A 22179-nucleotide genomic window follows, 5' to 3' on the forward strand; every position below is an offset into this window, starting at 1 on the left:
GAGGACATACGTCTGGCCTGCCGTGAAATACGTCACAAAGCAAAGACGCTGGAACGGCAGCTTAAAAATTTTATTAATGTTTTGGGGAGGGTTTAATTTTTGGTGTATTTTCTTTTTTCCTTGAATTAAAAAAAAAAAAAAAAAAAAAAAAAAAAAATTATATTTTGTAATAATCAAAAAAGACCAAAAAAATAAATAAAATATATTATATTTTGAAATAATCAAAAAAGACCCAAAAAAGAAAAAAAAAAAATTATATTTTCTAATAATCAAAAAAGACCAAAAATAAAAAAATATATATTATATTTTGTAATAATCAAAAAAGACCAAAAAAAAAATTATATTTTGTAATAATCAAAAAAGACCAAAAAAATAAAAATATGGATTTGTTGTACTAATCAAAACTAAAAAAGTAACAAATAAATAACATTTTGGACTCCAAACAATTTGTGTGTAGTTATTGGTATCAATGCAGACTCATTCAATTACTCAGGCATATTTGTAGAGTTATTAAGATTTAACACTCATGGGAATTTATTACATCCCAAACACATGGCTGGATGAGAACCTACGAAAAAGAAACATTACCCCCCAAAACTTACAAATAACTAAAATCAAACAAATAAACACTGTTTCATCAAACAAAAAGAAAATTTTTTTTTTTAAACAAGATCAGGCATTGCAATGGCCCCCCTCCCCATAAAATAGTCCACATAGGATTGACGCACTGCACGTGCGGTTTGGGGGGCCAAGCCTCTATGGCTAGCCTGATGTCCCGGCTCCGGAGCCACAAGATCAGCCTCATCAGGCAATACCGTCAGGTACGTTTGAGAATTTCTTTTCAAAAAATTGTGCAAAATGCAACAAGATAGTATAATATAATTCCACTTGTATTCCGCCATGTTTATTGCTGTTAAAAACAATCTGAATCGGCTGGCCATGATTCCAAAGGCATTCTCTACCACACGTCTTGCCCTGGCCAGCCGATAATTAAAAACCCTCCTCTCAGGGGTGAGGGTGCGTTGGGGAAATGGCCTCATGAGGTGGGGACCCAAACCAAAAGCCTCATCTGCTACAAACACGAAGGGCAGACCCTCTTCGTTCTCCTCCGCAGGTGGCAATCCTAGGTCCTCCAACCGAAGCCGTTGTGCGAACTCCGTCTCCGCAAAGACACCGCCGTCCGACATCCGGCCATTTTTCCCAACATCCACGTACAAAAACTCGTAATTTGCAGAGACCACCGCCATCAAAACAACGCTGTGGAACCCCTTGTAATTGAAGAAATGGGATCCACTATGGGGTGGGGGCACAATGCGGATGTGCTTGCCATCAATGGCTCCTCCACAGTTCGGAAAGTTCCAACGCTGGGAGAAGTCCGCTGCCACAGTCTGCCATTCCTGTGGCGTGGTGGGGAACTGGATAGAAAGAAAAAATAAAAAACATTAGAACAAAGATTTTAAACAGAATATAGCTAAAATTACAAGGGATCCCACCAACAATTCAACAAAAAAGGTTAGTATTAAAAAAAAACATGTGAACAATTAAGCATATTAATCACCCCCCTCTGATGTTGAAAAAATATATTTAGGGGGAGTGGGGCTCAAGATGAGATGAGAAACAACCCCCCAAAAAATATCTAAATAAGAAAAATAATTATTAGTATGTATTTCAAAAATCTAGGGGGGGGGGGGGGTTTGGACAATGGAGGCCACAAATAAACGGGGATATAGGGACACACAAAATGCAGCACTACAATGGAGGCCACAAATAAACGGGGATATAGGGACACACAAAATGCAGCACTACAATGGAGGCCACAAATAAACGGGGATATAGGGACACACAAAATGCAGCACTACAATGGAGGCCACAAATAAACGGGGATATAGGGACACACAAAATGCAGCACTACAATGGAGGCCACAAATAAACGGGGATATAGGGACACACAAAATGCAGCACTACAATGGAGGCCACAAATAAACGGGAATATAGGGACTATGCTAGGTGGGTTTGCCCACAACATAGAATGATGGACAGGTTGGCTAAATTAAATAAACATGTAGGGCTTTACTAATTGTGTAGAACAGCATACATAGAGACAAAGTGAGCATTCTGAGCATATTAGAAAAGTTTTTTTTTTGTTTTTTTTTTGGGAATTAGTTTGACCATTGAAAGAACACCACTTACCTTAACATAGTCCTCCTGAAGAACCTGAATGATGGCCGAACAGGTCTCAGGGATTATGAGGCCCAGAGCCTGGGGGGAGATGCCCGTCGAGAACTTCAAGTCCTGCAGACTTCTCCCTGTTGCAAGGTAGCGCAACGTAGCAACTAGCCTCTGCTCAGTAGTGATGGCTTCCCGCATAACGGTGTCCTGCCTGGTGATATATGGCGACACCAAAGCCAAAAGCTGCTGAAATACGGGGTCAGACATCCTAAGAAAATTCCTGAAATCATCAGGGTTATTTTCTCGGATCTCCCGCAGCAGAGGCATATGAGAGAACTGGTCCCTGCATAGCAACCAGTTCTTGGTCCACAACCTCCTCCTCACCCTGTTCATGGACCGTCGCTGGGATGCAGCACACATCCTAACAACAAGCACAGCACGATCTCGGCGACGAGTTCGTACCCGCAACATGGCTAGAAAACGGTCGTCAAATCAGATCAGACTAAAAATTACGCCCTGAAGTAAAGAATGGCCTTTGAAGAACGACCTGCTAAACAGCACCGTGCACACCAAACGTAATGCCTAAACAAATACGTCCTTAGTACAAGCACTGTATCACAGATCCGACAACAAATAGACAAACTGTACGACAGAAAACGAAATTTAAAGCACAGTCACTGAAAATCACGAATCGTATCTCACCAAACTTTTACTAACACGCAGCAACACGATATCAGCAAAAGAGGCCGTCTTCCGCATGGAAACGACCCTTTATAGTGACGTCGTGCGTGATTGACGGAACTGCGCTGTGCTAGAGCGTTGTGAAAAAGCGATGGTGTGTATGCTACGTCGTTGTTCAAATTGAAGTTTGAAAAATGACGTTTTTTTAAAGCACATAAAGCGTTGCATTTTTCCATCGCAGAAAACGATGGTGTGTACGCGGCATTAAAGTGACACTTCGGCTGCCAGGCTCGTGGCAGGATTCTGTCCGGGGGCACTTCACCCACTCCGACTGGAGTGGCGACGAACTATATCTACTACCACAAAGAGCAGGACTGCTCTTTTCTCATCCAGGCCTGATACCGCAAAGTTCTTTACTTCATCAACCTTTCCTGTCCTATCTCATGTTGATGTTGGTCACGTTGGGCCGTGAAATAAAGCATTCAGAAAATCTACTTCGCTGATTGGACATTCGTTCACTGCTCTACTCACTGCCATCACCCTAGACAACGATTAGAGGTAACTTAATACGCCGATCCCAAAACAACCAGCGGCCCCTGAGGGGGTATCGCTATATATGTTATTTCTGATGAATTACTTACTTGCAGAAGTAGGTTCCAGAGTGTCTCATTTCTGCTGGTGAAAACCATAGCAAAATTGCAGACTTTGTAGCCTTTAAGTCTTTGACATTAATCATTTTTTGAATGTTTCCATCAGATGTTTGTGAAAACCATTGGGTTCTCTCTTTATTAGATGGTTTTTCATTTCCATTGTAAGATGATATAACAGGGCATTGAAAGAACACATTTTCCTCAGCAAAAACTTGATATCTGTAATCTGGTTCTCTGTCTGAGCAGTTTGGGTGGAATTCTAAAGGTATTTCAAGTGAAAAAAACACCAATTAGGAACATAGCTACACAATTATTCCTTTAAGGCTCCATGCACACTAGCATTTTTTTTAAAAGCGCAAAAAATGCTCGAAAAAATGCTGGATGAATGCTTGATGAAAAAAGCTGATAATAGCATTTTTGTGTCGGCTTGTAGTAGCATTTAGGTGCATTAGCATTTTATTAGTAAAAAAAAGTGGTTAGGAGCATTTGGAAGCGTTCAGCTTTCTGCTGAAAAAAACACTCCAAAAATCTCTACAAAAACATGTTTCTTTCTTCTCCTAGATGCTGAAGCTCAGAAAAGCTAATAGCCCAATGTAGTGTGTATTGACACATAGAATAACACTATTTAGCATTTAGAAGCAGGAAAACATGCTAATAACAACTTCTAGGAGCTAGTGTGCATGGAGCCTAAATGTAAAAACACATTCACATAATAACACCAATAATTTGTTGTGTAAAGACTTTCAAAAACATTTTTTTTTTATCTTGTGGTTGGAAGTTATTGTAAAATGCCCAGAACAATTGCCCAGAACAGGCAATGGTAGTATACAGAAATTTTTCGGTCAAGCATAGTTCATTACCTTAAAATCTGGATTCTTACATACACTGTCACAGCAGGGAACATGATTTCTACAGCTGGCCATACAGGGATAGTAAATTGTTTGAAAAAGTGTTCATTACGCTCGATCATTCGGCTTTTGAAATGTTAGTGGGCTAATTTTCAATTACAGAATGCAAAAAGTGTAACCGTCATTTTAGATTTTCTGAGCCTAAACAATTAATTATCTAAACATTAGTAGTGGAATCGATCAAAAACAGTTAAAAAAAATCTATAGCACATGCACGTGTTAAAATGTAAGCCCAATTGTTTAATCGATTGGTGAAAAATGTACATTTTATGATGTTAGCGATTGAAAGTATGTTGATAATTATTGAAACAATGATGGCGTTATTGCATTCACGTTTCAATCTATTTTCTAAAATAAATAGAAAAATAATACTGCACATGTGAAAAGATTATTCAATGTAACAAAAAGCAGCAAATGTGAGATATTACCACCAAAAAACAAGAAACAATTTAAAGGCGTGTTGCGTTACAGGGATTGATATTAAACAATAATGAAACACAATTATAAATAAATACAGTCCAGAAAAAGCAGTCTCTCAAATGGACAATAATGGTCAAATGGTAAACTATGGATAAGGTTATCCAATCACTTCACCAAGTGAACACGCCAGCACCACAATCGGTTGGACTCTCAGGCCCCGTACACACGACCGAGTTTCTCGGCAGAATTCAGCCAGAAACTCGATCGGAGCTGGATTCTGCCGAGAAACTCGGTCGTGTGTACAGTTTTCACCGAGGAAGCCGACGAGGAACTCGTCTGGCCAAATAGAGAACATGTTCTCTATTTCCTCGTTGTTCAATGAGGAAAGTTGGCCCGCCGAGATCCTCGGCGGCTCCACACAGAACTCGACGAGGAACTCGATGTGTTTGGCACGTCGAGTTCCTCGGACGTGTGTACGGGGCCTTAGCAGAGAGCCTGGACCCTTTATTATGAAGGGTCAAACAAGCTTGATGAATATGTCCCGGTAGGGGTCATCAGCAGGGGATGTACAAAGAAACCACGTCACAAACAGCTCCTGAGTATCCAGGGGACTCCACCCAAATAATAAGTCCCCTAGATGCCCCGGAAGAAGTCCTTTTGTCTATGAAACTGGTCGGGCTGAGCTGTATGTTCCTGCTATCGCAAATTTTACAAGTTTGGATGTTCTGTGGCTGACACCTTCCTTTTTTTTATCATGCAATGCTGTTTTTACTATGGATACGTTTGCAATACTTTAAATTGCTTGCAACCCTTAAGAGGTTTTACACTATACAGCTTTTTTGTGTTTTATTTGAATCTGACTACATGATAGTCGTTTGGGTGGAGTCCCCTGGATGCTCTGGAGCTGTTCCTAATGTCTCCTGCTGATGACCCCTACTGGGACGTATTCATCAAGCCTGTTTGACCCTTCATAATAAAGGGTCCAGGCTCTCTGGTATGGGTCCAACCTATTGTGGTGGTGGTGTGTTCACTTGGTGAAGGGATTAGATAACCTTATCCACAGTTAAATTGTGGAGTTTGCCACTTGAGCGTTATGGTCCACTTGAGAGACTGATTTTTCTGGACTGTTTACTTATTTATAATTGTTTTTCATTATTTTTTAATATCACACACTGTAGTGCAACACACTTTTATTTTGTTAATTTTCTACCCATGTATGACCAGCTTAAGCCACTTTCATTGTCCTGTGAGTTTATGGGACTTTTTGTCCTGAAATGCCAGACAGATTGCATTTAAGCAATTTGACTATGGCAGCTAAAGTATTTCTCTTGTGACAAGTTCGGTAAATGCATAAAGGGCTGTCATAGTCAAAACTATTTTTTTTGTTTTGGATAGCATAGGAAAGGCTGGCCAGAGAGGTCCACACACATCAAATTGTTCTAGTGACCATTCTTACTGACACAGAAAGTGATAGGAAATTAAAAAGTTTCGAGTTTTCACCACAACAAGAGGTGTAGGTAAATCTTCCAAAGGAAATACCTACTCTAGTGACAACTGTCTAAGAAGGGTATTACCTTCTCTTCACTTCTGGTTGTGTCTCTAGAACAAAAAGTGAAGGGAAGTCTCTCCAACGAGACACAGACAGAAAAAAAGGGGTATTAACCCTTGTCTACTTTATTCAGCACTAAAAAAAATGTTATACATAAACATTTGAAAACATGGGGAAAGGAGATAAATCAAGGACTACTCCTAACAGTAACCTTGATCACCAATGATAGTAGGACTGTTGTGGTACCCAAAACTGAAACAATAGTATATACAAATTGTTTAATTTTTAATTAGAAAAGAGAATATAAAGATACAACAATAAAGGTCACCTCAGTGATGAAGTTAGCACAATTAAGTAACTTTTAAATACATAAACATCATGAAGGAAAAAATATGTAACAGCAAGCAAATTTTAGACCAATACAAATAAAATGGCATCAATAAGGTTTAAAAGTACAGTATATTTTGCAATGAACCAGTAATTTATCAAATCGAAAGCTGGAAATTTTGAGTTGCAATTAGATGCTGCTTTAGATTGTTAACATCAAGGCATTTCATGTAGTTGCACAACGTATTTAGTAAAATAAAAAATCTTGCCTGTAACCTCTGTCATAATATTGCAGCTTATGAAGGACAAAATAAAAGCCAGCATGAAGAACACATTGCTGTTCATCTTCTTTCATCCAGCACGTTCTTGTTGTATTCAAACAGCACACAGAAAAAAGTTTAGCCTGTTGCTTTCAGTAAGAGTTGACTTATCCTGCCGAAGAACTGATACTTCACCACAAACTAGAAATACTTCCTTCCACTTTGCAAAATTTACCTATGAGTAAGAAAACGTCAGAATCCAATTAAAGTGTCAGTACACCCAAAAGTAATATTTTACTTGCAGGCCATTTATTAAAGTGTCACTAAACCCACATCATAAAAAAAAACTGTCAATAAATGCTGTATTGCACGCTGTTCATATTTCATGTTTTCTTCCCCACCTTCTGCCCATGTCCCCAATGCAGCTAAGGATTTTGCAGAGCAGTGTTGGCAGCTCCGGCACATGCTCAGTTTCCAGTGAGTTTTCTATTGCTGAGCATTTCCTACGTATCACATCTAAGCAGCCCAGCAGTTGATTTACTAAATCTAAAAAGTGCAAAACCTGGTGCAGCTTGAAGCCAATCAGCTTCAATTTATTTTTTTGTCATAAAGTGTCACTAAACTGACATCATAAAAAACTATCAATAAATGCTGTATTATGCCCTGTATTATGCCCCCCACATCGGAACTCCAACAGAATTCCATCGGAGGAAAAGAGAACATGTTCTCTATGTAAACTCCGATGGAATTAATCGGAATTTCCGATGGAATTACTCCGATGGAGCATGAACACGGTCAGAATTTCCGCTGAAAAAAGTCAGTCTGACTTTTTCCATCTTTCTTCCAAAAATTCTTATCGTGTGTATGAGGCATTACATGGTGTTCATACTCAGTCACTATGAGATTTGTTTTCTGTATTCTGCCAAAAACCTGGTTGATATTACTGCTCTCTATCTCCACCTTCTGTTCATGTCCCCAATTCAGCTAGGAATTTTACAGCTGGGGTGGCAGCTCTGCACATGCTCCGTTTTCAGTGTATTTCTATGCTGAGCATTTCCTCCCTATTATATCTAAGCAGCCCATATTACTATAGAGTCACACATGTGGGCGTATACAGAGTGGTAAATGACAGCCCACACCCTCCCTTCTCCTCCATGCCCACTAACCAGCTAAATACAACTGTGATGGGATATTACATCTCGATTGATGGATGCTTCACCTCCCTGTTATTCTAAGATACGGGATGGAGGGGCGTGACACAGCTTTGATTTCAAATATATATATGAATGACAATTTAAAACAGTTTATTGATTAAAATTGTTTATTTTTACTCTGTTTTCCAAAGGCTGTTTTTTGAACTTGTCAAATCGTAGAGGTCTAAAAGCTCCTCCTGCTTATGCTTGTCTGCAGACAGGCTGAGAAAGAGCTGCGTCATGTGACAGATGTATATCGATTAGGAAAAAGGTACTTCAATTTTTTTATTATTAAATAATTACAATTACACCATCTACAGTATATACAGAAAGAGAAGGGACAATGTAAACGAAACAGTGCTGGAGATTTACTAAATGTGAAGTGTGCAAAATTTGGTACAGATCTACAAGGAAACCAATGAGCTTCCATGTTTTATTGTCAAAGCCTAATTAAACAAGCTGAAGTTAGAAGCTGATTGGCTACCATGCACAGCTGCACTGGATTCTGTGTGCACCAATTTTAGTAACTCTTCTTCAGTGTGTGTTTAGTATCACTTTAAAGCGGTGGTTCACCCTGTTTTACAACATACAATCAATTCAACTGCTCTGCAAAAACAATGACCAGACGATTTTTTTTATTTTTTTTGGAGCGCTCCTTACCCGTTTGCAGCTCGATGTTTACATCTGTCAATCATTATCCCCCGCGGGGATGGGCGTGTTAGTCCTCTCTCCCCCATCCTGTCACTCCGATTTGGCAACTCCTGTCGACGCGCTCTGCTGTATTCGCGCGACATCTCTTAGCTAGAGGTCGGCACAACGGGGCGTGAACTTCTTACGCTGGCCGTTGTTATGGCAACCATGCAGTGTTGACGGCGACGCTCGCCGTCAACACTGCACATGCGCGGGATCGAGCGGTGAATGCTGGGAGGCCAGCATTCACCCTCTCCCGGAAGAAGACCCTGTCGGCTTCACTATGCCCACAGGTAAGATGGAAACGTCCATCGCCTCGGGATCAAAAATATAATTTAAAGAAATAAAGCGCATAGGACGGCTTAACGAGCGGGACACCCTGTTAGTGCGGGATTAAAGGTAAGTGCTGTGGATTAGACAAAAAAAAAAAAAAGATATCCCGCGGAACCACCGCTTTAAGGAATGCAGCAGCTAGATCTCCAGAAAATAGTTGTTAATTTCTTGCTGAGCTTTCTTCTTCTTATAAATACTAATATATTTAGCTGGATTCAGGTAGAGCGGCGTATATTTGAGCGGGCGTAGCGCAGCTCATATGCGCTACGCCGACATAACATAGAGAGGCAAGACCAGTATTCACAAAGCACTTGCTCCCTAAGTTACGTCGGAGTAGCGTAAATGGTCCGGCGTAAGCACGCCTAATTCAAATTAGGAAGGTAGTGGGCGTGTTGTATTAAAATTAGTCGTGACCCCATGTAAATAAATTCCCGAACGAACGGCGAATGTGCGCACATGTTCAGAATCATGTCGCATATACTCCCTAAGATACGACGGCTCAATGCGTTCGACGTGAACGTAACCTACGCCCAGCCCCATTCACGTACGACCTAGGCCCCGTACACACGACCAAACATGTATGCTGAAACTGGTCCGCGGGCCAGTTTCAGCATACATGTTCGGTCGTGTGTAGGCGCGAGCGGGCCGAATTCCAGCAAACATTTGCCCGCCGGGCCTTTTCCCAGCAGACAAATATTCCTGGACGTGTTTTAAAACCGTCCGCTGGAATCCTGCCCGCTCGGACATGTACGGTCGTCAGTACAGACCTACCGTACATGTCCGAGCGCCCGCCGTCCCTCGCATGCGTCGAATGACTTTGACGCATGCGTGGAAGCCTTTAAATGGCAGGCCCGCCCACATCGCTGCGTCATCGTCGCGGCGACGACGCGGACACGCCCGCGTATTGTTTACGCGCGGACTTCTGTACGATGGTTAGTACAACCATCGTACAGAAGCCCTCTGGCAGGCATGTGCGGTGAAAACGGTCCGACGGACCGGTTTCATAGTACATGTTTGCCCGTGTGTACCGGGCCTCACATAAACAACGTAAAATACGACGGCTGTTCCGTCGTCCATAACTTTGCATGGGTTGCACCACCTATAGAGGTGTTTTATCTTTATGCTGGACGTACGCCTTACGTAAACGGTGTAGCTTACTGCGATGGGCGCAAGTACATTCGTGAATCGGCGTATCTTGCTCATTTACATATTCAACCGCGTAAATCAATGGAAGTGCCCCTAGCGGCCAGCGTAAATATGCACCCAAGATACAACGGCGTAGGAGACTTACGTCGGCCGTAGGAAGCCAAAATTTCAAGCGTATCTTGCACTGTGAATTAGGCTCATAGATACGACGGCGCATCCGTGGACTTATGCGGCGTATCATTAGAACGTTGGCGTAAGTATTTGTGAATCCAGGCCATAGTCTTTATATTGTTGGTGATTAGGGATGAGCTTCGTGTTCCAGTCGAACCCATGATCGACTCGAACATCGTATGTTCGACCGTTCGTCGAATTACGAATGTTACGGGCCGTTCGCACCAAATTCAAGTGGCGTGTCACGGCCCATAATTCACTGCGGCATCGCAGTGCATTGCTGGCTGATGATTGACCAAGCATGCACTATGACCTGCATGCTTGGCCAATCACAGCGCGCAAAAAACGGAGAGCCATAATTGGCCAAAGCCAGGGTGGCTTTGGCCAATTATGGTTCAGGGGGTTTAGTACGCGCCCCACACTATAAAAGGCCGCCTGCAGGTCGGCCTTGTGTAGTGTGTTGCGGCGGTGTTTAGAGACAGAGAGAGAGAGAGTGTCATTTTTTCTAGGTGGATAGAGCAGGCAGGCTAGTCAGTTAAAGTTTCACTGTGTAGAGCAGTGGTTCTTAACCTGGGTTCGATCGAACCCCAGGGGTTCGGTAAGTGAGTCTCGGGGGTTCGGCGGAGGTCACACAGGACCACCGGTACAAGGCAGGGGCGAACGGGTGCCCTGGGCGATACCATTTCGTATAGGAGGGAGGGCGCAGCCTGTTTACTCCCCCTATGAAGGAGTCTCTTGTTCCCTTCCAGCGGCGTGACGTCACTCCATTCACGGCCGGAAGGGGGGGACTCGGAGCGCTGCACAGAGAGCTGTGTGTCGGCGCTGCCTGTGACGAGCTAGAGTGGCAAGGACTAGTCTCGAGGAGCCTGCCTGACTAGTGGAATTTGAACCTAGCAGACAGTGTGCTAAAAAAGACTACTGAACTTGTTTAAAAGTAAGTGGAACCTGTTAAGAGCATATAATTAAATGGCTGGATTGGGGGGGAGGGAAGGAGGCTGACTGATGTGAGGTGACCAGCACTTTATTAATATAAAATGGCAGATAAAAAAAAAAGTTTTTGTGTTATTTTAAATGAGCCTTCTCTGACTAGCAAAAAAAAATATATATATATATAAATTGCAGCCGCACTATGCCATCACATGCAGCCTCGGTGCCATCAATTGTCGCCACTGTGCCCATCACATGCAGCCACTGTGCCCATCACACACAAAATCATATTTTATTTTTCCAATTAAGAAGGGTTCGGTGAATGCGCATATGAAACTGGTGGGGTTCAGTACGTCCAACAAGGTTAAGAACCACTGGTGTAGAGGGTATATATGCATCCCAGGTGTTGTACATATATTTATACACTGTATAGTTTAGCTAGATCAGCTCTTCCTAATTTACTGGCAGGCAGGTGATTGTGCTAGCTGCAGTATTCTCACGTGGTGTATTGTCTGTGTCCTCTGCAGTGTGCATCATAAAGCTACATGGTGTGTGTACTGCCTTTGTCCTCTGTAGTTTGCGCCTAAAGCTACTTGGTGTGTACTGCCGTGTCCTCTGCAGTTTGCACCTAAAGCTACGTAGTGTGTACTGCCTGTGTCCCCTGCAGTTTTCACCATAAAGCTACGTGGTGTGTGTACTGCCTTTGTCCTCTGCAGTTTGCACCTAAAGCTACTTGGTGTGTACTGCCCGTGTCCTCTGCAGTTTGCACTTAAAGCTACGTAGTGTGTACTGCCTGTCTCCTCTGCAGTGTGCACCATAAAGCTACGTGGTGTGTGTTCTGCCTTTGTCCTCTATAGTTTGCACCTAAAGCTTCTTGGTGTGCACTGCCCATGTCCTCTGCAGTTTGCACCTAAAGCTACGTAGTGTGTACTGCCTGTGTCCTCTGCAGTGTGCACCACAAAGCTACGTGGTGTGTGTACTGCCTTTGTCCTCTACAGTTTGCACCTAAAGCTACTTGGTGTGTACTGCCCGTGTCCTCTGCAGATTGCACCTAAAGCTACGTAGTGTGTACTGCCTTTGTCCTCTGCAGTTTGCACCTAAAGCTACTTGGTGTGTACTGCCCGTTTCCTCTGCAGTTTGCACCTAAAGCTACGTGGTGTGTACTGCCCGTGTCCTCTACAGTTTGCACCTAAAGCTACTTGGTGTGTACTGCCTGTGTCCTCTACAGTTTGCACCTAAAGCTACTTGATGTGTACTGCCCGTGTCCTCTGCAGATTGCACCTAAAGCTACGTAGTGTGTACTGCCTTTGTCCTCTGCAGTTTGCACCTAAAGCTACTTGGTGTGTACTGCCCATGTCCTCTGCAGATTGCACCTAAAGCTACGTAGTGTGTACTGCCTTTGTCCTCTGCAGTTTGCACCTAAAGCTACTTGGTGTGTACTGCCTTTGTCCTCTGCAGATTGCACCTAAAGCTACGTAGTGTGTACTTCCCGTGTCCTCTGCAGTTTGCACCTAAAGCTACTTGGTGTGTACTGCCTGTGTCCTCTGCAGATTGCACCTAAAGCTACGTAGTGTGTACTGCCTTTGTCCTCTGCAGTTTGCACCTAAAGCTACTTGGTGTGTACTGCCCATGTCCTCTACAGTTTGCACCTAAAGCTACTTGGTGTGTACTGCCTGTGTCCTCTGCAGATTGCACCTAAAGCTACGTAGTGTGTACTGCCTTTGTCCTCTGCAGTTTGCACCTAAAGCTACTTGGTGTGTACTGCCCGTGTCCTCTGCAGATTGTACCTAAAGCTACGTAGTGTGTACTGCTTTTGTCCTCTGCAGGTTGCACCTAAAGCTACTTGGTGTGTACTGCCCGTGTCCTCTGCAGATTGCACCTAAAGCTACGTAGTGTGTACTGCCTTTGTCCTCTGCAGTTTGCACCTAAAGCTATTTGGTGTGTACTGCCCGTGTCCTCTGCAGATTGCACCTAAAGCTACGTAGTGTGTACTGCCTTTGTCCTCTGCAGTTTGCACCTAAAGCTACTTGGTGTGTACTGCCTGTGTCCTCTGCAGTTTGCACCTAAAGCTACGTGGTGTGTACTGGCTGTGTCCTCTACAGTTTGCACCTAAAGCTAATTGGTGTGTACTGCCCATGTCCTCTGCAGATTGCACCTAAAGCTACGTAGTGTGTACTGCCTTTGTCCTCTGCAGTTTGCACCTAAAGCTACTTGGTGTGTACTGCCCGTGTCCTCTGCAGTTTGCACCTAAAGCTACGTGGTGTGTACTGGCTGTGTCCTCTACAGTTTGCACCTAAAGCTAATTGGTGTGTACTGCCCATGTCCTCTGCAGATTGCACCTAAAGCTACGTAGTGTGTACTGCCTTTGTCCTCTGCAGATTGCACCTAAAGCTACTTGGTGTGTACTGCCCGTGTCCTCTGCAGTTTGCACCTAAAGCTACGTAGTGTGTACTGCCTGTGTCCTCTGCAGTGTGCACCATAAAGCTACGTGGTGTGTACTGCCTTTGTCTTCTGCAGTTTGCACCTAAACTACTTGGTGTGTACTGCCCGTGTCCTCTGCAGTTTGCACCTAAAGCTACGTGGTGTGTACTGCCTGTGTCCTCTGCAGTTTGCACCTAAAGTTACGTAGTGTGTGTACTGCCTTTGTCCTTTGCAGATTGCACCTAAAGTTACTTGGTGTGTACTGCCCGTGTCCTCTGCAGTTTGCACCTAAAGCTACGTAGTGTGTACTGCCTATGTCCTCTGCAGTGTGCACCATAAAGCTATTTGGTGTGTGTACTGCTTTTGTCCTCTGCAGTTTGCACCTAAAGCTACTTGGTGTGTACTGCCCATGTCCTCTGCAGATTGCACCTAAAGCTACGTAGTGTGTACTGCCTTTGTCCTCTGCAGTTTGCACCTAAAGCTACTTGTTGTGTACTGCCCGTGTCCTCTGCAGTCTGCACCTAACGCTACGAGGTGTGTGTCTGGCCTTTGTCCTCTGCAGGCCATTAGTATGTCTGGAAGGACAACAAGGAGAGGCAGAGAGTCACAAGGGCAAGCAGGCTCTGCGTCTAGAGGCAACAGTGCTGGTCGTGGACATGGTGCATCCTCATCAGCACGTGGCCGTTGGACACGCTCATCTTCGGCAGCTGGCCGTGTTGAGCCGCAACATGCCGAAGACTTGGTAGAGTGGATGACCAAGCCGTCCTCATCCTCCTTATCCTCTCTCACCCAGGCTCAGGGTACTTTGTCTGGCAAATCAGCTGCCAAGGCGTCCTCTTCCCTCTGCTCAATGGCATCAGTCACTCCTTCCCTAGCCCCACCATGTCCTCCTGAGGAGTCCCCCGAACTGTTTGACCACAGTGTTGGGTACATGCTGCATGAGGATGTGCAGGGTTTTGAATGCTCTGATGATGGTACACAGCTAGAGGAATGCAGTAACCTGAGCCCAGAGACAGGGGGTGCCCAAGAAGGACAGCAATCTGGCAGTCAAGTTCCCCCAGCTGCAGCATACTGCCAGGTTTTCTACAGTGATGAGCAGGGAGGAGATGATGAGGTCACTGACTCTATGTAGGTGCCTGATAGGAGAGAGGAGGAGGAGGAGGCACATCCCCAACGAGGCAGGATGCCCTCCAGGGGCCAGCTTAAGGGCAGCACACCGACTGCATCACAAAGCAGAGCTACGCATGTGCAGGGCGCTGCTGTGTCTCAGCGTTATTCCAAAAAGTCTTTGGTGTGGGCCTTTTTTGAGACGAGTGCATCAGATCGCACCGCTGCTATTTGCAACATATGTCTCAAGACATCACCCGCTTGGGCACCACATGCTTGACCAGACATATGTCGACCTCCCATGCATTTCGTTGGCAAGCGTACCTCAAAGACCCACACCAAAGAACAAAGCGGACCTCCCCTTTCCCCTCATCAGCTGGGATCTCCCACCCCACTATACCCTCAGTCCTCTCTAAAGCCTGCACTGATAGGACTGAAGGTGTAGAATTAGGTGTGTCACAGCCCAGTACATGCGGGCAATCTACTATCGGTACACCGATGGCAGATTGTACCAGGCAAATTTACCTGCCCCAGCTGCTGCAGCGCCGAAAGAAGTTCTCTCCCAGCCATCCACATGCCCAGCGGTTGAATGCTAGCTTAGCTAAATTGCTAGCACTTCAACTGCTGCCTTTTCAGTTGGTAGATTCTGCCCCCTTCCGTGAGTTTGTGGAATGTGCGGTACCTCAGTGGCAAGTTCCCAAACGCCACTTTTTCTCACTGAAGGCGATTCTGGCTCTCTTCCGCCATGTGGAAGGCAATGTCCATGCCTTGCTGGACAGGGCGGTCAGTGGTAAGGTGCATATTACCGCTGACTCATGGTCCAGCAGGCATGGACAGGGACATTACCTATCTTTCACGGCACATTGGGTGACTCTGCTGGCAGCTGGGAGGGACGCAGGACAAGGTACAGTAGTGTTGGAGATTTTTCCATCACCACGCCTCCAAAATGCTACTACTGGTTGTGACACACCTCTCTCCTCCACCCCCTCCCCTTCGTCTTCCTCTGTGGCCTCTTTCTGTGCTGATGTGTCCTCGGAACCAGCGGTGCTCCGTAGGCGTTCAAGGGGCTACGCAGGTACACAGGCAAAGAGATGTCATGCGGTGCTTGAGTTGGTGTGCTTGGGGGACAGGAGCCACACTGGGCCAGAGGTTCTGTCAGCTCTGCAGGGGCAGGCTCAGAGGTGGTTGACGCCACGCCAGCTTAAGCCAGGAATGGTGGTTTGCGATAATAGCACCAACCTCCTCTCCGCGACAGGGACAACTGACCCATGTGCCTTGTTTTGCTCATGTCCTTAATTTGGAGGTGCAGCGGTTCTTGGGCAGGTACCCGGGCTTACAGGATGTGCTGAAGCAGGCCAGGAAAGTCTGTGTGCATTTCCGACGGTCATATAATGCCAGTGCTGGGCTGGCAGACCTCCAAAGGAAATACAACCTGCCCAAGAACCGCCTAATCTGTGACATGCCCACCAGGTGGAACTCTACATTGACCATGCTGCAGCTTCTGCACACGCAGCAGAGGGCCATCAATGAGTATCTGTGCCAATATGGCAGCAGAACTGGGTCAGGGGAGCTTGCTTTTTTTCCCCACGCCAGTGGGCCATGATCAGGGATGCATGCACTGTCCTGTCACCATTTGAGGAGGCCACGAGGATGGTGAGCAGTGACAGTGCATGCATCAGTGAGACTGTCCCTCTTATTCACATGTTGGAGCACACGCTGCGTGGAATAATGGACAGATCCCTTGAGGCAGAACAGAGGGAGGAAGAGGAGGACTTCCTTACCTCTCAAGGCCCCCTTTATCCAGACAGTTTTGCTGCTTGCCCGCCTATCACACAGGAAGAGGACATGGAGGACGAGGATTGTGTCAGCATGGAAGTGGAGCCTAGCACTCAGCATCAGCAGCAGTCTTCAAGGGATCAATTACAGTCCCAAGGAACCCATGGACTTGTATGTGGCTGGGATAAGGTGGCTGCGGATCATGTCATCATCAGTGACCCAGAGGACTCCGCACCGAATGCCTCAGCAAACCTACGTTGTATGGCCTCCCTGGTCCTGCAAAGCCTGTGGAAGGATCCTCGTATTCGTGCTATCAAGGAGAGGGATCATTACTTGATGGCAACTCTCCTTGATCCACGCTACAAGAATAAGGTTGCGGACCTTATCTTGCCGGCGCAGAGGGAGCAGAAGATGGAACATCTTCGGGAGGCCTTGCAGAAAGGTCTGTGCAACACGTTTCCAGAGACTGGGGGGTTACAAAATCCTGGTCCTGGACAACGTGTTGCTGAGGCTTCGGTCAGTCACAGAAGGAGCGGTGGAGAAGGTGGCCTTCTGACCGTTGCGTTCAGACAATTTTTTAGTCCGCAGCCCCAAGGTATGATCGGTTCCAGCAACCATCGCCAGCGTCTGTTTTACATGGTGCGGGAATACCTACAGTAGGGGCAAGATCAGACTTGGACACCTTTCCCACCGAAAATCCTCTGGCCTAATGGGTCTTGAGGATGAATCACTGGCCAGAGCTTGCACAGTACGCAATTGAGCTACTGGCTTGTCCTGCATCCAGCGTTCTTTCAGAACACACATTCAGTGCTGCTGGAGGCTTTGTAACCGATCACAGGGTGCGTCTCTCCACCGATTCGGTCGATCGACTGACCTTCACAAAAATGAATCAGGCTTGGATCACCACCAGCTACCAATCACCTGATGCTGATGTAACTGAATATTTTTTTTGGAAATGTCAGATCCCTTCACGACTGCCTATGCTGATGCTGAGTGACTATACTGTTATGCTGAGTGACTATCCTTTTCCTCCTCAATGATCATGCTGATAGCTTGTAAGAACATTTTTGGTTCTGGGCACCGCCACCAGTGGCTAATGCCGCATACACACCATCACTTTATGTGATGAAAAAAAAAACGACATTTTCTGTGAAGTAAAAAACGACGTTTTTGAAACTTCAATTTTCAAAGACGAAGTTGCCTACACACCATCGTTTTTCTCACAATGTTCTAGCAAAGCGAGGTTACGTTCTCACCACTTTTTCCATTGAAGCTCGCTTCTGGGCATGCGCGGGTGTAAAAACGTCTTTTTGAACGACGTTTTTTGCTACACACGGTCAATTTCTGTGAAGTAAAAAACGACGTTTTGAAAAACGACACATAAAATTGAAGCATGCTTCAATTTTTTTTGGTCGTTTTTTACAAGACATAAAACGACGTTTTCCCCCACACACGGTCAATTAAAGTGACGTTTTTAAAAACGTTGTTTTTTTTCATCACATAAAGTGATGGTGTGTACGGGGCATAAGGCCCAATTTTTCTGCCCCTGTTTAACAGGGGCGTGTAATTACAATTATTGATGCAATACTTTGCAGCTGGCTCATTCCTGCGCTCCAACTAGAGTATCTGTGAGGGGTTGCAGTGTTGTGGCACCAGCACCAGTGCCTAAGGCCCAATTTGTCTGCCCCTGTTTAACAGGGGCGTGTAAATACAATTTTTGATGCAATACTTTGCAGCGGGCTCATTCCTGCGCTCCAACTAGAGTATCTGTGAGGGGTTGCAGTTTTATTGCACCAGCACCAGTGCCTAAGGCCCAATATTTCTGCCCCTGTTTAACAGGGGCATGTAATTACAATTGTTGATGCAATACTTTGCAGAGTATCTGTGAGGGGTTGCAGTGTTGTGGCACCAGCACCAGTGCCTAAGGCCCAATATTTCTGCCCCTGTTTAACTGGGGCGTGTAATTACAATTTTTGATGCAATACTTTGCAGCGGGCTCATTCCTGCGCTCCAACTAGAGTATCTGTGAGGGGTTGCAGTGTTGTGGCACCACCACCACCACCACCACCAACCAAGGCCCAATGTTTCTGTCCCTATTCAACAGGGGCATGTAATTACAATTCTTGATCTAATATTTCACAGCAGGGCCCATTCCTGTGCCCACCAAGAGTAACTGTGAGGGCTTACAGAGTTGTTGCACCAGCACAACCACCACCACCACAAAGGCCCAATTTTTCTGCCCCTGTTCAACAGGGGCATGTAATTACAATTCTTGATCTATTATTTCACAGCAGGGCCCATTCATGTACCCACCAAGAGTAACTGTGGGGGCTTACAGATTTGTTGCACCAGCGCCAGCACCAAAGGCCCAATTTTCCTACCACTGTTCAACAATTGCATGTAATTACAATTCTTGATATAATAGTTCACACAGCAGGGCGTTCCAGCGCCCACCAAGACTAACTGTGAGGACTTACAGTGTTGTGGCAACACCAACACCTAGGGCCCAAATTTCTGCAGAGTATATACGGCAGGCCCCTACTTTCAAACATCCAACTTACAAAAGACTCCTATTTGCAAACGGAAGGAGACAACAGGAAGTGAGAGGAAATCTACCCCTAGGAAGGGAAATTCTCTTCTGTAAGAGGTGTCTCCTGTCCACTGATGCTTTATCATCAATCCTTGTTTCACTAAAAAACACAAATTTTCAAAACATCATTTGTCATTGGGACAGAAAGTGAATTGCAATCTTCTGAACAGATGCACACAGACAGCAAAACACATGTTTATATGGGTGATAACCCTTCTCTATATTTTCAGAAAAGCTTAAAAATAGATTTTATGGCTGGAGCTACACTTTAAAAAAGTACCAGTTCAAAATTACAATTAGATTCTACTTAACAACAAACCTACAGTGCCTGTCTTGTTTGCACCGCCTGTATAATGCTGTTCAAAGTATATAGGGCCAAAAGGGCTTGTAATGACCTGGGGGGAGTGGGGGAAACCCATGCTTTTTTTCTCAATGATTTTCATCCATATTGCAGGGACCAGACATTACATTAAAGCCGCAAGCAGTTTTAAATGACTTTTTTCTTATAGTAATCTCATTTGTAAACACGTGCCACCTCACAGGCATACTATAGACACCCAGCAGGTACGATATTTAAAGGATTTTTACATTTTTTTAAAACGACCATTTTAAAAACTTTTTTTTTCCATTGATACATGTTCCCTGGGGAAAGACCCAGGTTCTAAAACCCGTTTTCCGACATTAACTTGCATATTAGCACTTTTGAATTTGAACGTTCGAGTCCCATCGACGTCTACTCCTAATTTTCTTGGTAGTAATGCTTCATGTGACATATCATTATTTGTGACACCAGGATAGTCATTATATATGACAACCCTTCAGCATCTTTTAACTGTGCCTTGTGGAGGACTGAGTCACGATCTTGATAGAAAGGTATGATGGAGAAAACTGTTACCATCCTGATTAAAAGGTCTAATAGAAGGGTGGGTTTTTGTGCTGCAATATACTTTTAATGGTGGACTGGGTTACACTTGTTTTGATTGAAGTCCTGGCACTGCCCAGGAGGCTCTGCTGTATAAGCCTACATAATTGCATTACAGAGATCTGGGTATATAAGGTTACATTTTTCAAAAATCCTACAATCATAGTCAAGACTCAAGAGCAATACAAAGAAACCCCCCCCCCCCCCCTAGGTAAACTGTTACCCAGTAACCCAGTTATGCCACTTCCTTCTAAGCAGTCACCACAATCCCTGGATTATAATATTGCTATGTTAGCTTTTAGTACTTAAAACAACTATGCCATGCCATCAATTGTCACCCCTTTGCCATCAATTGTCACCACTGTGCCATCAATTGTTACCACTGTGCCATCAATTGTAGCCACTGTGCCCCGCAATTGTAACCACTGTGTCCAGCAATTGTCGCCACTGTGCCCCGCAATTGTAGCCACTGTGCCCCGCAATTGTCGCCACTGTGCCCATCAACTGTAGCCACTGTGCCCCGCAATTGTAGCCACTGTGCCCCGCAATTGTCGCCACTGTGCCCATCACATGTAGCCACTGTGCCCCGCAATTGTAGCCACCGTGCATCGCAATTGTCGCCACTGTGCCCAGTAAAATGCTGCCCCTGTGACCTGTAAAATACCCCCCCCTCTGCACTTACCTTTCTGGGGTCAGCCGTGCTTCCACCGTCCCTCGATGTCCCTCGTCCAGTCCCTCGTCCTGCCCTCGATGACGCTTCAGCCAATCAGGTTACCGATTACCAGAATCAGATTACCTGATCGGCTGAGACGCCTGTCAGTCTTATCCAAGGAATGCACTGCCGGTACGTCCCGAGGATAAGCATTCAGGAAGCCGACTACAGCCTCAAGGCTGTACTCGGAAACCCTATCAGAGCCACTGGCTCTGATAGGCACTTCCATACAGCCAACCAGCTGCCGTTATTCAGCTGGCTGGTGCTCAACATCCGGCCAGCTAAATAGTGTGCGGCAGCGGCGAAAATATATAGATTCATACAATGCATGAATCTATATATTTTAGTGGCTGTGCGAGAGCCAGAGGGGGCGGCGCTCCGGCGCCCTCTATGGACGAACCGCTCCTGACACAGACACACGGCGGTGAAAAAAAAACTCGTCAGTTTTCCGCCCTGCTCCCCGGGCCGGATTAAAAGGTCCGCCGGGCCGTATACGGCCCGCGGGCCGTAGTTTGCCCATTCCTGATTTAGAGTATAACAAAATAAAAAATGGTATAATTTTATGAATAAATTAATTGTTTGACATCTAATATGAAATTACATTTAATTATGTAAACATACATGAAACATGTATGTCACTGGGGGTCAGGGAAATGACAAACAACATGGTGTATCTCACCAAAGGTCAGGGGAATGACAAACAGAGGAAAACCCCTTTCAAATGACAGCTGATCACGGAAGTTAACAGAAGCCGGTTACCATCTCTTTTTTTCTTCACGCTATCAACGTGAAGAAAAGAATAAAGCCAGTAACCGTTAGAAGGACATAGGCCTCCTAAGTGCTCACCAGTCCTGAAAATCCATGCCCTCCAGTACTGCAAATCCGTGCCCATCAGTACTGCTAATCAGTGTCCACCAGTGTCACCTATTAGTGCCCATCAGTGCTACCAATCAGTGGCCATTATTGCCTCATTATTAGTGCCTCCAGATCAGTGCCCACCAGTGCTGCCTATCAATGCCCACCATTGTCGCCTATCAGTGCCCACAAGTGCCGCCTATCAGTGCACATCAGTGCCACCCATCAATACCTATCAGTGCCACCTCTCTGTGCCTATCAGTGCCCATCAGTACCACTCATTAGTGCAGCCTCATCAGTGCCTCCTGATCAGTGCCCACCAGTGTCGCCTCATCAGTGCCACAGCATTAGTGCCCATAACTGCAGCCTATC

The 22179-nt window shown here is 45.2% G+C and overlaps 1 protein-coding gene across 1 annotated transcript in view; it reads right to left on the reverse strand.

The window, feature by feature from the left end:
- Positions 1-22179, reverse strand: part of LOC120928261 (interleukin 18 receptor accessory protein) — a 116095-nt gene that overhangs the window by 49395 nt on the left and 44521 nt on the right. The window contains exon 2 of the mRNA XM_040339364.1: positions 3492-3759. Within this exon, the coding sequence (XP_040195298.1) occupies positions 3492-3759 (268 nt within the window). The remainder of the gene's footprint in view (positions 1-3491; positions 3760-22179) is intronic.

The sequence above is a fragment of the Rana temporaria genome, chromosome 2 (genome assembly GCF_905171775.1).
Source record: "Rana temporaria chromosome 2, aRanTem1.1, whole genome shotgun sequence".
Classification (NCBI taxonomy): Eukaryota; Metazoa; Chordata; class Amphibia; order Anura; family Ranidae; genus Rana; species Rana temporaria.